Source organism: Rhineura floridana, chromosome 8, assembly GCF_030035675.1.
Source record: "Rhineura floridana isolate rRhiFlo1 chromosome 8, rRhiFlo1.hap2, whole genome shotgun sequence".
Classification (NCBI taxonomy): Eukaryota; Metazoa; Chordata; class Lepidosauria; order Squamata; family Rhineuridae; genus Rhineura; species Rhineura floridana.
In genome coordinates, this window is record NC_084487.1 from 62,339,621 (window position 1) to 62,353,146 (window position 13,526).

Consider the following 13,526-nt stretch of genomic DNA (forward strand, 5'->3'; position numbering starts at 1 on the left):
TCTGTATATTAAGGCCTACTTTTTATTTTATGACCTCAGTTTTTACTACTTTTATCTTTTTTATTATTTAATGAGTAAACAGTGGCTCATTAAAGAGCTACTATTTGCTTTTGATTTGTGCGATTTTAGTGCCAAGCACATGCACTGAAATCTTAATCATATGAATTAAAAATAGCAATGCAGCAACAAGAGATTCTAATGTTTCTTCCAGTGCTTATTATACTGGTTCTTGTCAGTGGTGATGAGTTACAGACAGCAACATTTAAAGCAATTTATTTGACTTACCTGTTACTAATATGGCTGTTTTCTGATGAGAATGATTTTGGTCTTTCCCTAAACTGCCAGGTTTTATGTGGAAACCACTTTAAATCACGTGAGTTGTCTTCACATCTTGCAGGTTCATTAAACTTGTAAAGAGAGGAAGAAAAATGTTTAAACAGTTCTCTTGCTTCTGCTTAAACAGGAACACTAAAAAGGGCTAGTTTACATATTTTCACAGCAATCCTGCACATATCTATTCAGAGGTCAGGTACATGTGCATAGAATATATAGAGTTGTAGCCAACTAAATTCTACTAAGAGTAGACCCATTGAAATTAATGCACCCAAGTTAGTCATGTTTATTAATTTCAGTGGGTCTACTCTAAGACTAACACTGGATGCTACCTAGGGTATTTTTCCTTAGCCTCAAGGCATCCTACAATTAATAAACACTTAAAGCAGAATAAAATACTAAGGTTGCTTCCAGATGACCTGTTCATTGGGCATTTGTTCTTATTTGTTTGCACAAAGTTTGCAGGGAAATTGTACCATATCCACTGTTTACTGATTATTCATTCTGATTAGTTTGCAGGGAGATTATATAATGTTGCATCAGGTAATTGTTATCCCACTTTCTAGTGCATTTTCCCATTACTTTCCTTACTGCAAAAAGTATGATTGAGGGGGTACAGTTCAGAAGCAGCCTAAAACTAATAAAAACACAAATAAAAAAGAACAGCTTCAACTGTGTTTCAGAATTTGATCAATGGGAACCCTAAAATCTAGCCATCCAGCACAAAAGCCAACCAAAATAAGAGTCTTGATGTCCTTTACGAGACAGCTAAAGAGTTGTAACATTGCATCTGCAGAAGAAGATAAGTCCAAAATTTTGAAAAATTTCTGTAAGTGCTTTGCTTCTGTCATGAACTTCTCACTTCCCACACAGCTAAAATACAAAGCAGAGGTTGATTTGAGAAATGTAATTGGCATGAGTGCTGATATGGGTAGAGATGGCCTCTGAGATATGTGGCTGACAGACCATGAAGGTCTTTAAAGGGGCTTTAAAACCAACACCTCTAATTAAGCCTGGAAGTACACTTCATTGCAAAATTCAGAGAAATGCAAATTTTGAAGAATGGATGTGTTTTGGTTCACTTATTGTTTCGGGAAGTGTCAGTGAGGTAACTTCACCTTTAAATATATAAAAATTCTCTCCCTTCTCTGGGATGGTCACATTTTTTATCTAGCTAAAACATCCAGATTATTTCCATGGCAAGTTGTTTTCATGTGTGTCTTTTTTCACCCTGTCATAACAATTAGTGCAGCTTGATATATAGATCTTCTCAATCACACAGAAAAATTCTTAGTCAATGATGATACTTTCATGAATATATAAGTGCTGGTGAATAAACCTCCTCATGGTATGGTAGATCTATGTGACAAGCCATGTTGGAAATTATAGCGGGACAAGAAAAATCAGCACACAAAAGCAACTTGCCATGGGAATAAGGAAATATGTAGACCAGCCCTCTTTTATTTTACACAGACTACACTCCTAGGCTGTGACCCAAGTAAGTTATATGCACAGGAAAGAACCTGTGAGGTCGGAAGTTTGCTTGAGGTTTTCGCTTGCAAAGGGAAGATGCATTTTAAAGCAAAAAGCTGGCCTTTGTTGCAGCATAAGCAGCTTTGGTGAAACTTTAAAGAAACAGCCGTCTACATGCACAGTTCTCCCCCGCACATGCATTTTGTTTAGATGGATCACAGCCACAGACTTTAACGAGATCCAGTCATTTTGCAATAATCTGGAATGCACTTAACCACCCCAGTGTACCTAAGATGTGAGCAGGTTATGATCTGGAAGTAGTTTGAAATTCAAATTAAAGCTGCATTCCTGAAAGCATGGCTAGGACTCCCAACTTCAACACATTTATTTGGAGAGGAATCCCACTTGAAATCAGTGAAACCATTGCGAAGGAAGTGTGCTTAGGACTAGGGTGTAAGGCTTGCATTTAATTACATAGAAAAATTAACGTATAGAAGCACTACTGTCTGCAGTTTATGACCATTCTCTATCTTACTGCTGGCACAAATATTGTTGGGAACACATTTCATATAACAAAGAGAATTAAACATAACATAAAGAAAGCGGAAACTTCAAAGTTTATCAAATAGCTAACAGACATTACAGTTCAATGATCTTTAGCTGTTCTGAAAATCCTCAGCTGTTGCCATATAATACAGGCTTCAGTGTTTTTTAAAGCACTGTGTCAACTAGCAATTTTTAATCCACTGCCAAATGTGCAGCTGAGGCACATCATCCTTTTTTTTTTGCTACTGTGAAGTAAAGTGTTGAAAGAAATCCAAAATAAAGGGGGGGGGAATTAAGCAAATGAAAGAAAAGCTACATGAAAAATTACATCTGGCAATGAGGAAGAAGTCAGAGGCTTCTAAAAGTAATTATGTTTTTTCAGTCAATAAATTGCAGAATTAATCACACCAAGTGTCGCGAGATCCTCAAGGAATGAACAAAGGCCAAAGATGAAGAAAGTTTCCGTGACATGCTACCTTTGGCGAGGGCAATTGGTCCGAGCATAGTAGTGTTTGTGAAAGGAAGTGGGTGGAATCCAAAGCCGGCCATTCTTTCTCTATGACAGTCTGGTTTAAAAAACAACAACACACCAATGAAGTCAATAGTGCAAGGATAGTATCAGTTTCGTTTTGACAAGTTCTATAAAGTACCATTACGAATGTGTGGCATGCTGCTTTCAGTGTTTCTGGGCTGTATATTAGAATTGTCACCTGTAGTGCAGTCACCTCAGTGAAGCTATAAAGAAAAGTTTTGGATTAATTTGTACAGTTTAATTTCTCCCATATTCATTCCAATAGCAGTAATCTGGACTAAAACGGTTTAAAGTGCTGCTTAGCCACTTCCATCGGCAGAGCTGGAAATAAATCTAGAAAGTTGTCTTCTGCATGTTTTAATTTTAAATACATTTTCACTCTGGAATTTTTGTGACATTTGTAATTACAGAGGTAGTCTTTCCAACTGGCAGTCAGACTTCATGTCACCATCCACACTATTGCAAAGTACAGAATGTTCTCTTGTTTTCTGTTACTATCTTTGTATGAACATGCCAACCAAGTAGTGCAAGCTTGTAGAGAAATGGACCATTGGTCTCACCTGAAGGGTGATTTTCATAGGAGGACTGCCATCAAGCGAGTAACATAGCTCCACCTATCGTCCAAAGGCAAGAATGTTTTGAAGTCAAGACTAGGGGCATCAGGCCCCTCCCACTCTCCAGTTCATTCTTGCCTTTCGTCTGTGCATGTTGGAGTATAAAATAGCGTAGATAAGTTCTGTTATTTAATTTAGAGTGTGTGGGACTGATTGTTATTTTTCTGTCTTTGTTTTTTATTGTCCTGGGGAATTTCTTTGGAGGGTTGCTCTTCGCCCTTGTTTCCTCAGTCCCTGCCTGAACGGCGACTTACTGGGAGACCGCGGCTGCGGCTCTTCCTTCCTCAGGCGGCGGACGCAGCCTTAATCCAGGAGCTTGCGGCTGCAGCTTCCTGCTCTGCGTCTCCACTGTCTTGTGTATTTTATAGATTGCCACCTACTTTTGCGGCGGCTCCCTTGGTCTTTCCTCCCTAGGAGCCTGCAGCTGCGGCTCTTTTTGCCTTTCCAGTGGCCCTTTATTTAGTTGGGCTGCTCCATCTCCCTCCCTCCCCGGCTCGTTCCGCGGCATTTTAAATCTCGCTGCAACTGACCTCAGGAGCCTGCGGCTGCAGCTCCTTCCCATTTTGCAGCTTTCTTTGCCGATTGCCCCCCCCGCTAGCTGCGACTGTCTCAACGACTGTAGGGATTTTGCAGCCGGAGGCTCCTGGGGAGGAAAGACCAAGGGAGCCGCCACAAAAGTAGGTGGCAATCTATAAAATACATGATACAGCGGAGATGCACAGCAGGAAGCTGCAGCCGCAAGCTCCTGGATTAAGGCTGCGTCCGCCGCCTGAGGAAGGGAGAGCCGCAGCCACGGTCTCCCAGTAAGTCGCCGTTCAGGCAGGGACTGAGGAAACAAGGGCGAAGAGCAACCCCCCAAAGAAGTTCCCCAGGACAATAAAAAACAAAGACAGAAAAAGAACAATCAGTCCCACACACACTAAATTAAATAACAGAACTTATCTACGCTATCTTATACTCCGACTTGCAAGGACGAAAGGCAAGAATGAACTGGAGAGTGGGAGGGGCCTGATGCCCCTAGTCTTGACTTCAAAACATTCTTGCCTTTGGACGATAGGTGGAGCTATGTTACCCACTTGATGGCAGTCCTCCTGTGGAAAATTGGATTGTTCTCCAGCTGCCTCTAAACCACTTCCTTTTTTCTAGGCCTCCTAATTAATCCATCCCACCTTCTTCTCCTTTGACCTTGCCTCCACTCCTTCCTACCTTAGTCTTCTGCTTCCTCCTTTCCTTAGATGTGTTGCCTCTGTTCACTGCTTCCTCATGCTTTCAACTACAGCTTATACCGCTGCTTGCTGTAAAGGTGAAATATAGCTGAATGGGTAGGTATGCCAGTCCCAGCTTCTCAGCCCCTGATCCTAACTTATCCACTCTGCCTTACTTTCCCTTACCCTCCACTTTTGCCAGTTTTTCATTCTTAGAATCCAAAGCTCACTTCACATGTTGGTCTTCAAAAAAGGAAATGAATATCTGGAATAGGATATTTCATGTTATTTTTCATCTTTTCCCATTACTCCTCTTTTCCTCCTTTGTTGTATTGTCACATATTTTCTCTTCCCTTAAGTCTTTTCTACTCCTCAAACATATTCACTGATTCCCCAAGGAGGTGTTCCACTTAGAGAAGGAAGGCAGCGAGGCTAGATAACCTAATCTGGGGCATCCTAGCAATATCTGCTGTTTCTCTGTGGATGTAACCTTTTAGGGAGTCAGTTCAGAGTAGGATCCACAGTAGAGGCCCCTGAGGAGAGAAAAAAGGAATGGAGATTGTCTTTCTCCTCCCTGTAACCCATCTCTCCTCTGCCTAAATTCCTAGAGGTTTTCACTTCTTCAAAAAGTATTTTAAATGAGATTATAAAATGAATCACAATCTAAAAACACATTAAAAAGGGAGGGGAACAGTACAGGTAATCTGTGATAGCATGGAATTCACTGCACTTCGCTCCTTGAATGTTTCAGAAGACATGTATCCATTTCTGGTTTCCATTTTCCCATATAGTTTTTCTCCATTTCCCCCCCTCTTGTTTCTTCCTCAATATGTAGAGGTAAAAGACCAATTTTCTTTTTTTGTAGCTGGGCATGTGAGATGGGTAGGTTTGAAAAGGAGTATATGTGTGGAGAGAATTGATTAGCAACAATTATATCTAAAACGCCATAGCAGGGCACTGTTGTTACTTTCTTCATTATTTATTTTATTTATTTATTTATTATATTTATATACCGCCCCATAGCCAAAGCTCTCTGGGCGGTTTACAGCAATTAAGGGTGGTTTACAGCAATCATTATATCTTTGTAAAAAAAAAATGAATTGAAATTTAAAAAGACATAATTTGCACTTTATGCATTTGCTGTGGGAAACACCAGAATATCCACATCAATTGTGTGTTCTGCATAAAGTGTGTACCTACCCTTAGCTGCACAAATGCTTCTACATTAGCAAAATCTTGGTGTTTCATTTTGATTTAACTCCTTTTCCTCCCGCATATAAAGCCTCTCAATGATGTGTCTACAACATCTTTCTCCCATTTATGCACTATTGCTAAGTTGTATTTATTTCTCTGAGATGGTTATCCCAGTTTTGGATACTGTAAGATAGGATTACCGAAATTCTATATTGACCTATTTAAGATCAATGCATGTTGGTGAAAAAGGGGGCTACTAGGTTTTTTCCTTCTTAATGAAAAGTAGAAGGACAAGGTCATATTTCACCTGTTTTGAAAGATATTACTCTTTGGATGCTGCTCAAAAACTAAATTAATTTGTAGAACAGCTCTTATTTTAACAAAGGCTACATGATTTTTGGATCATCCCCCTTAGCCACACTGTTCTCAGTTATTCTGAAGCCACCGTTATTTTTTGAAATTAGGATTTATTTAGCAAGCCTTACTACTTCAGATTTACAATTCTGAATATCCCAAGACTGGTTCTGGAAAGCATCTAAATGGGACAAGATTTGAATTGACCTGTCTTTTAAAAACCTAGACAAAAATGGCCAAACTTTCCCAGAAATAGTATGTGTATTTTCCCATGTTCGGTTTTACAGCATGAACAAAGTTTCCCTAGTTGAACACAATTCAGAAAGAAATATGTGCTGAGACACCAAAGTGTAAGAACCACCCCCCTGCAATTTCACATACTTATTTCTTTATAGGTTTATTTAACAGAAGAGAGAACACTGGGGATGTATGGTATATTTTGTAACAATTTTGGTTTACAATATACAGGCTAATCAAGTATTATGAAGGCACAGAAGCAAGGACATACTGTCAGGTAATAGTGGATTTCTAACAGTCTCCTCAATCTTCTCCACTCCCACCCACATTGACCTATTAGTCCAGAAACCCCTTAGCTATATGGTCAGCCAGAGTGCTGAAAGCATCCCCCAAAACATAGTTCATATATTAATTGGGAGCCAGTTCTGAAATAGCATGGTGGAAGAGCAGTTCAAGTCCCTCTCCTCTGTACACAGATAAGTCTCTCTAAATACTGGGGCTTTTGCATGAATGCTGATTGTGTAGAGCCCTTTTCCCATACAATTTTGGAGAACAGGCTCACAATCATAGTCTTCCAATTGGCCTGCAGTATATATATGAAAAAATGCTGCATTCTCAATAGGAGAATAAAGAAAAGTATATTATATTATATATTTTCCAGGTACTACGAGAAATTAATAAAATAATGTCAAATAAGGTTGAGTTGAGGTACCTCTAAGTGTAAAAATACTTTGCAGATGCATGATGTATGACATACAATTGCTCAGGAAATTCATACTTTTCTTGTTACGAAATCTTATTTTGGGGAAGATTGCAATAATCCCCCCATCAGATTTTACATCTCCATGCATTAACCAGGTGAAATACTATACTAATATGGCATTTTCAATATAATCCTAACCATGGCTACTCAGTAGTAAGTCTCACTGAACTCTATGGGGCTGTCTCCCAGGTAATGGGGTTACGATTACAGCCTAAATTGGCAGTCAATAATGCTTCTGAATTGTTCTTCAGGGTATATGGCACAAAGATAAAATTGTTGGGAAGCATGAATTTGTCACTCTTCTACCTTTTATTACGAAATGAATTGGTTTATGTTTAGTACTGCTGTTCCAAACTTTAATGTTAAAAACAAAAAACCCCATATCTATTTCAAATAAGATTCCTCCCACACAGGAGGAAAGGAGAAAATGGACACATCAGTCCCTGTGTAGGTCCTTTTAAAGGTAGTCATAGAAGTATCAAGCATGATCTCAGCTGCACTGATAACTCCCTTTCACAAAGCATATCGTAAGTCACTGCTGACAGAATTAGCACATTCTTGGCACATGGCTATCCAAGCACTTTAGTGAGAAAATGGCTCTTTCTCTAAGTTCTTGATTCTTTAGAAGCAGTTAAAATGAAGCCTGAAGGCAGTGTGCTGCAAAAGATTAACTAGGTCCCAGTTTACCTCATTTTGTGTATAAAGACATCATAAATGCCATGATTTCTTTTTTAAAATGGAGTACAAGATTATGATGGATTTACAACAGGGTTAAATGCTCTATAATTGATGGCAGATAACAGAATGGAGAAACTTAACAAGAGCACATTTTACTGGCCCTATCTGACGTACAACAGGATGGAGAAATTTAAAAAAAACGTATTTTACTGGCCCTATCTGAGGTACAAAAAGAAAAGAAAATCAAGAAACAAGTAATCAGCAACTCTTAGTATGAATGATAATGAATTGGTTAATATCTTAGCTGCCCTTCAGATATTACAGTAGTGGTGTGGAAGTTGCTTTCTATGGGTTCACCCTAAAGCACTGCTGCAATATATAAAGATCTGCTACCACGCGGATAAGGCAAACTGAACAGTTTTTGTCCATTTCCTCTTATTCCTACCAGGCAACAATTGTATGGTGAGAACAAGTCCACATGGTGATTGGTCAAACCCACAAGTTGGTATGTCTCTAAATGTTACTGCAGCATAATATGAATCCATGAAAAATCACATCCCACGCTGCTGTTGTAAGGTCTAAAGAAAACCAGAGGGATATTCTGAAGAAAGGAAAACCCAAAAAAGACACCCAAATAACCATTAATGTTAAACAAATGTGTAGAAAACACTCCTGAATCTTGCAAGTAAAATTCACAGAATTAAAGTGAAAATAACTTTAAATTTCTTTGACCAATTCAGAAATAACTAGGCCATATTATCTCCCTTATCTTATAGTATAATAAAGATTGCTGATAACCCTAAGGACAGAGTTACTTTAAAAATGGCTCTAAGAAACAGATAATTAAAATGAAATTGAATGGACTCCTTCTGGGAGGAAGGGTGGGACATAAATTTAATAATAAATAAATAAATAAATACATACATACATACATACATACAGCGAGGGCATTAAAAAAAATTCAGCCACAGGTGACCAGCCAGATGTGGCTAGACTACAATTGCCACCATCCTTGAGCATTGGCCATCCTGGCTGTGGTCCTCCAGATGTTGCTAGACTATAACCTTTTTGCTGTTAGAGTCCAACATCATCTAGAGCACTGTTCTTCAACTTGGGTACCAAGGGTTTTTGGACTACAACTCCTCATCCTTGGCCATTGGCTATGGTGGCTGGGGTTGATGGGAGTTGTAGTCCAATAACATCTGGGGATCCAAAGGTGAAGAACAGTGATATAGAGGGTCACAGGTTCTCCACTCCTTTATTAGGCAGTAAGCTGATCTCAAGGTAGTGAATGCAAATGTATGTATAATAAACTGTCAAAATTCTCAGTATATATGTACAACTTCTTTCCTATCCAAATATCAGAAAAACTCATTTGAGTGCCTATTCAACCAACATCTAAAAAAGGAATGAAGAAGTGTTAATTATAAAATGGTGTCATTTTGAAAACAATATTTGATCATGATCAGTTTTTAAAATTTTGTCTACTGCTTACTTAGCCCCAGGTTATAGTCTTGGAGGTAATATACATGATCAGTAATCAGACTGTTGAGATTATCTTTATATTATCTTTATATAATTTTATTTACATGGACAGGTAATCCAACAGTAATTTAGCCAAACCCTTTTGTTTGCTACCTCAGTTCAATCTTCATCCCTGTGATTAACTGTGACCACACTGACTACACTGTTAACAACAGTAAGGAAATAATCACAAATTCTGGGTGCTTGTGCTGCTGGGAAGGCTTATGACAGCTAGGGAAGTTGCTTGGGTGGTGGTAGTTTTGAATTTTTGAATTTTAGAGTGTTGGACTATGACCTGGGAGACCAGGGTTTGAAGCTCACTGGGTGACCTTGGGCCAGTCATTGCCTCTCAGCCTCAGAGGAAGGCAATGGTAAACCACCTCTGAATACCGCTTACCATGAAAACCCTATTCATAGGGTTGCCATAAGTTGGAATCAACTTGAAGGCAGTCCATTTCCATTTTCCATAGCTACATTATGTAAGGAGGTGTGAATATTTTGGGGTTTTATTCTTTGATTCATATTAATAGATCAGGGCATAGAAGACTAGTTGCAGTGACCTCTGGGATACAGCCCTCACACTGACCCCAAACTTTAGGATGGCCAGAACCGGTTTCCTGACCTCAGGAAAACACATATTCACTAAGCTAACAAGTAATAAGGAAGGGTCCACATTGAAGATTTACCCAAGGAATAATCCCTTTAATTAAACAATAGCCCTAACCCAATGCAGGATAAGTAAATTCTTCCTAGAAACAGAAATGTACACTCATACACAGCACCAAGACCGTAGGTATAATCTTTATCTTCACCTAGAAAATTAGTTCAAAGGAAATCCTTTTATGTCAGTCACTCACCTGTACTCCTTCCCAATTTACATGCAACTCAATGCAACCCAAAAACACATTTAAAGTTCCTGATTTTGGGTTTCAATACTCTTCAGGAAAGGTATACGTCTCTCTCTCTCTTTGTGTACTTGCAAATCTTGGATGTGAATAGGTATAGAGTCTCTCTATACTCTTATAGCTCTAGTGTGTGAATGTGTTAGTTAAGAACGCTGCCCATATTGATTATTGTAAATGAAATGCTATATTTTTCCTATTTCAATATACCAACCTTTTAAAAACTTTTGTGAGTATTTCTTGGGTTATTGTGCGTGGAATTACATGCTTTAGACTTCCGGGAAGGGTGACTTAGCCTGTGCCTGCTTTTGAGACGGGCTCCTGCCTCAAAAGAAGCTTATTCAGATATATCAGTCAGTTTTTTCTTTTTTTTTTGACTGATTAAACTTCTCCCGGGTAGGGAGAAACGAAGAGATTAACCTCAAAGCCTATTTTTGTTGGGACGACCAGATCTCATTAATTTATGGGACGAGGTCCAGCCGACGAAGGTGGGACGGATTTTCAACAGCAAGCTCTATCTGTTAAAGCGAACGTTCATCTTATCTTCTAAGAGAGAACGCACTAACAGGCAAGCACCCTTCTTTCTATATTTTTCTTTTACTTGACTTAAATTGTTGCTGTTTAAAAGAGATTTGCCAGATTGATCGGTTTTTGACATCTCACTGGGGAGCCATAACTTCTCTCTGCTACGCACTAATTAATAGCTTATCTCTGTTTTTGTTGCAAAAAGCTGTCCTGGATTTGCATTCTAAAGATATACACAGAAGAGGGATTTCTATTCCAGATTTTTATTTTGAAGAATATTATACTGTCTGAGACTACTCTCTTTTTGGTCTATTTTATTTTGACGAATCTGTTTCTTGACGACTGCCATTAATTGTTTCGATCCTGGGAACTGCATTTTGTTTACTTAACTATGGAGAGATAAGGCTGTCTGCTCTGTTTATATTGTGATGTCACCAAGTTTGGAGTATTAACCCAATTGTTGCTGAAATAAGAAGTGGTTTTCCTATATTTTTCTTTTAAAATGGCAATTAAGAAAGTGGCTGAGAAGCTGGAAATAACTATGTTTCAGAAAATAATGGATGAGATTGAGATAACGAAACAAAACCTGCGACAGGGTTGTAAGGAGCTGAAAGTTGAATTGAGTAAAATGAAGCAGGAGATTAAAGATATAGGGGTCCCTGTGAGAGAGGTGACCCTGGAAGGGGTCCCTGTGAGAGAGGAGACCCCGGAGATTGGAACAAACGTGGAACAGGAAAAAGATTTGGAGTCTATGGACTTTAGAAACAAAATCTATTGTTTGGAGACACAGGAGATTAAAGACATAGGGGTCCTTGTGAGAGAGGAGACCCTGGAGACTGGAACAGGGGTCCCTGTGAGAGAGGAGACCCTGGAGACTGGAACAGGGGTCCCTGTGAGAGAGGAGATCCCGGAGATTGGAACAAACGTGGAACAGGAACAAGATTTGGAGTCTATGGACTTTAGAAATAAAATCTATTGTTTGGAACTCAATGTTATCTCTGAAGAAATTAATGAAGATTCTAGAGATAAAGTTATTAATGGCATGGATAATCTTCTGGACTGGAATGATGTGATGGAGCCCAATATAGAGAAAATCTATGGAATTAACTGCAGCCATGTGACAATGGAAAAACTTTCAAGAGATGACCCAGTGTATTTTGAAAAAAAGAACAGAGATATGGTTTTACAGCTGTATTTCAGCAACCTATTCAGAATGGATGGCAAGAAAATATTTGGGATAGAGGTAATTCCCATTAGACTCTTACTATATGACTATGGCTTTGACAGCAAGATTATTATGGAATACTGATAATGGAAGATTGGATACTGAAATTACTGGACTTAACAAGACTACTGAAGATGGAAGATGGAAAATGGAACTAATAGGGATAATAGAACAATGGCTACTGAAATTACTGAACCTAACAGATTCTGATGTGATGGATTAATTGAAATGTTTATTTTGACTATGGTTATGACAATAAGATTATCATAATTAGTAATGAGATGGATTAATCGATATGCTTATCTGGAAAAAAAAATTGATAGATATATTTCTTAAAGAATTGAAACCTCTCTTTGACTTTTTGTGGAAAGAATAAAGTAATGTTTATGAGATTTGATGATTAAGTAAGATAACTACTGGAGGAAAGTGATTTTATAATATGACTTAAGAGACAGGATTGTTATATATTATAGACTTATAACTGATTTGATCTTTGACAAATGGGAAGTCAATATTTTACTCTTTATTTTTTATTTTTGTTTTTTTTTTTTCTTTTTTTCTTTTTGTTTAACTATTTTTGATTTTGTTTTTTGTCTTTGAATGTTTTATGATTTTGTCTTGTATGTTTTATGAAAATCTGAATAAAAATTATTGAAAAAAAAAAAAAGGAATTACATGCTTTAGAGCAATGTGTGGGTTTAATTCCAGCGAAGGTTCTGCTACGCTCCTGGGGATACGTTTGGCTCTTTAGTAGGTAAATATGCACTGGGGGTTCAGATGTATTTATTATTATTATTTTCAGAATATTAGTTACTTGCTACCCGAAGATCTCCAAGCAACTTACAACATAATTAAAAGCCAAAAAAAAAGCCTTTCCGCTTAAACTATTTCAATTCAGAATGCAGATATACTCACTTAATGACATAAGAGAAAGAGGAGAGTTTTCAATTTCATTGTTCAATTACTTCATTTTGGGGTGTTAGTAGAATTTATTAATTTTATAATTGTTGTTGTAAAACACCCTTCAGACCTATTATCCATCAGTTCTTTATATATATATATTTTAAAAACAAACTAAATAATAGTATACTGCACATGGAACAGTATCCATTTAGAGAAGCACATTTTTTCCAAATATTGAAGTTTTACAATATTTAAAACTGTACTGAATGTATAAGTGCAAAACTGAAGTAATGAGATGATTACAAATATTATAATAAAAATAACAGCTTTTCTAAATGCACTTATTTACAAATAGGTTTTCCATTATACCACTCGGTATTCTACAAAAAGAGTAACAATGTTAGCATGATCAACAATTGCAGTTTAGACAAGAAACTATTAGTTACAGTGTGAAACCCACAAACTACTAAACAAAATTGTATTTTTAAATATTGTAAGCTGCTTTGTGAAGAATTTTG

At 37.7% G+C, this 13,526-nt stretch overlaps 1 protein-coding gene across 3 annotated transcripts in view; it reads right to left on the reverse strand.

The window, feature by feature from the left end:
• The window catches only part of LRRIQ1 (leucine rich repeats and IQ motif containing 1), a 157,636-nt gene that overhangs the window by 53,014 nt on the left and 91,096 nt on the right, over positions 1 to 13,526 (reverse strand). For all 3 annotated transcript variants that reach the window (XM_061639640.1, XM_061639639.1, XM_061639641.1), the window contains exons 19-20: positions 2,829 to 2,918; positions 286 to 407 (exon numbers count right to left, since the gene is read on the reverse strand). In XM_061639640.1, the coding sequence (XP_061495624.1) occupies positions 286 to 407; positions 2,829 to 2,918 (212 nt within the window). The remainder of the gene's footprint in view (positions 1 to 285; positions 408 to 2,828; positions 2,919 to 13,526) is intronic.